Genomic DNA, 2,523 nt, shown 5'->3' on the forward strand with positions numbered 1-2,523 from the left:
AGAGAGCTTAGCGAGCGGCGAGCCGACACAGGCGCCATCTTGAATCACGTCACGTCGTCTTGATGATCCATCTGTGATTGATTTTAATCAGAAATTAAATCATGGTACTGAAACATGTTGTTGTTCCACTGACTGAATGATAAGGTACTGAAACATGTTGTTGTTCCACCACTGACTGAATGATAAGGTACTGAAACATGTTGTTGTTCCACCACTGACTGAATGATGAGGTACTGAAACATGTTGTTGTTCCACCACTGACAGAATGATAAGGGACTGAAACATGTTGTTGTTCCACTGACTGAATGATGAGGTACTGAAACATGTTGTTGTTCCACCACTGACAGAATGATAAGGGACTGAAACATGTTGTTGTTCCACTGACTGAATGATGAGGTACTGAAACATGTTGTTGTTCCACCACTGACTGAATGATGAGGTACTGAAACATGTTGTTCCACCACTGACTGAATGATGAGGTACTGAAACATGTTGTTGTTCCACCACTGACTGAATGATAAGGGACTGAAACATGTTGTTGTTCCACTGACTGAATGATGAGGTACTGAAACATGTTGTTGTTCCACTGACTGAATGATGAGGTACTGAAACATGTTGTTGTTCCACCACTGACTGAATGATGAGGGTACGAAACATGTTGTTGTTCCACTGACTGAATGATGAGGTACTGAAACATGTTGTTGTTCCACCACTGACTGAATGATGAGGTACTGAAACATGTTGTTGTTCCACTGACTGAATGATGAGGTACTGAAACATGTTGTTGTTCCACCACTGACTGAATGATAAGGTACTGAAACATGTTGTTGTTCCACTGACTGAATAGGTAATGAAAAATGTTGTTGTTCCACTGACTGCATGATAAGGGACTGAAACATGTTGTTGTTCCACTGACTGAATGATAAGGGACTGAAACATGTTGTTGTTCCACTGACTGAATGATAAGGGACTGAAACATGTTGTTGTTCCACCACTGACTGAATGAAACAGTGTGTGTTATGGAACAGGAGTGATGCAGGAAGTCTCACTGTGTGCTGTCATGTCTCTCCAGGCCACCAGGGGGCGGGGGCGGAGGCCGAGCCGATAGGAGGACATTAAGCTGGATTATGATGACCTGGGTGTTCCTGCTGAAGAGGAAGGAGCTCAGGGAGCAGAGTAGCAGCTCCAAGGAGCTCCTCTCACACACATGGGTTTATCAGCTCTTATAGCTTTTAACCAACGTTAGAAAATATAGCTTTCACTCTGAAAGTCACCAGCAATGTGTGAATGCCTCATGTTTCCTGACTTCCTGTCAGCTCCAAGCCCATTGGTTCCCACTGAAGATGAAGATCTTTAAAAAACATCACAAGTTAGTTTTATTTAGAAAAGTCAATGCAGTCGGTGCAGTTTGAAACCACAGACACACCAACCCAGGCCGCTCAGGAACTAAGTTGGCCAATGAATGCCATATATTAAAGGTGGGGTAGGTAAGTTTGAGAAACCGGCTCGAGATACACTTTTTGTTATATTCCATGGAATGCTCTTAACATCCCGATAGCAATAAATATCTTAAGTGCTTTGACAAAAAATCCATAAAAAAAGTCATCTGTGGAAGCCGTAGTACTGTAAAAAGCACGACCAATCATTTTAGCCGGCCCGGCTAAAATAACTGGATGGCCTACCTGCCTGTCAGCCTTCCATCTGTGCACAAATTTATCTCGTGCCCTCATTGGTCATGTGCGCGTTCGTGTGTGTTGGAGGAAGGGCTCTATAAGGAAGTGGGAGATTGTTTCCGGCTGTGTATTTTCAAATTCTAGCGCACTCGAGCTGGTTTCTCCAAAATTACCTACCCCACCTTTAATGTTCAAATATCCTCTAAAAACAGTGTTACAATACCCAGTGTTTGAATCTAATGTAGTGATTCCTGAGATAACAGGAGCAACGCGTTACAGCGCCACCTAGTGTTGAATTTGTAGACCTCGAGCAAAACAAAGTTTTTTTATATTTTTATATCAACAAATAAGAAAAAGTACAGTTTATAAAATGTTACGTTTTTCACAACAATTCATTGATCAGCGAGATGGGATATTTGATCCCCTTGTTGGTCACATGGGTCATTTTAGCAGCAGGAACAGATTTAGCTGAACAATATACAAATAGGAATTGAACAAAAGCAAATAATCCGTACACTTCTTATTTCATAACAATTCTGAATTATTCTGAAAAATGTTATTTCAGAAGAATTCAGCTTGATTTTGGTCTGAAGAGATTGTTTATAAAAAAAGAGAAATCCGATTATATTTGTAATTTGCCAAAATGTATAAGATTTTAACTTTCTTTAATTTTCTTATTTCACGTGTACTGAGCTCAGTTTTGTAATCATTTTCAATCATTCAGTATTTTTCTTACTTTATATGAATTTTAATTACATTTTTGATGGTATTTGTCTGTATTTTGTAGTAATTTAGCTGTTTTTAAGAACTCCACCTATTGGAGAGCATTCCCAAATGTATAAGATATTAA

At 39.7% G+C, this 2,523-nt stretch overlaps 1 protein-coding gene across 1 annotated transcript in view; it reads right to left on the bottom strand.

Annotated features, from left to right (window-relative positions):
- LOC117493938 (cytokine receptor common subunit gamma-like) overlaps positions 1–1,116 on the bottom strand; it is an 11,683-nt gene extending 10,567 nt beyond the window's left edge. The window contains exon 1 of the mRNA XM_034144535.1: positions 1,050–1,116. Coding sequence (XP_034000426.1) covers positions 1,050–1,116 — 67 coding nt within the window. The remainder of the gene's footprint in view (positions 1–1,049) is intronic.
- Positions 1,117–2,523: the final 1,407 nt, after the last annotated feature.

This window comes from Trematomus bernacchii, unplaced genomic scaffold (genome assembly GCF_902827165.1).
Source record: "Trematomus bernacchii unplaced genomic scaffold, fTreBer1.1, whole genome shotgun sequence".
In the NCBI taxonomy this organism is placed as follows: domain Eukaryota; kingdom Metazoa; phylum Chordata; class Actinopteri; order Perciformes; family Nototheniidae; genus Trematomus; species Trematomus bernacchii.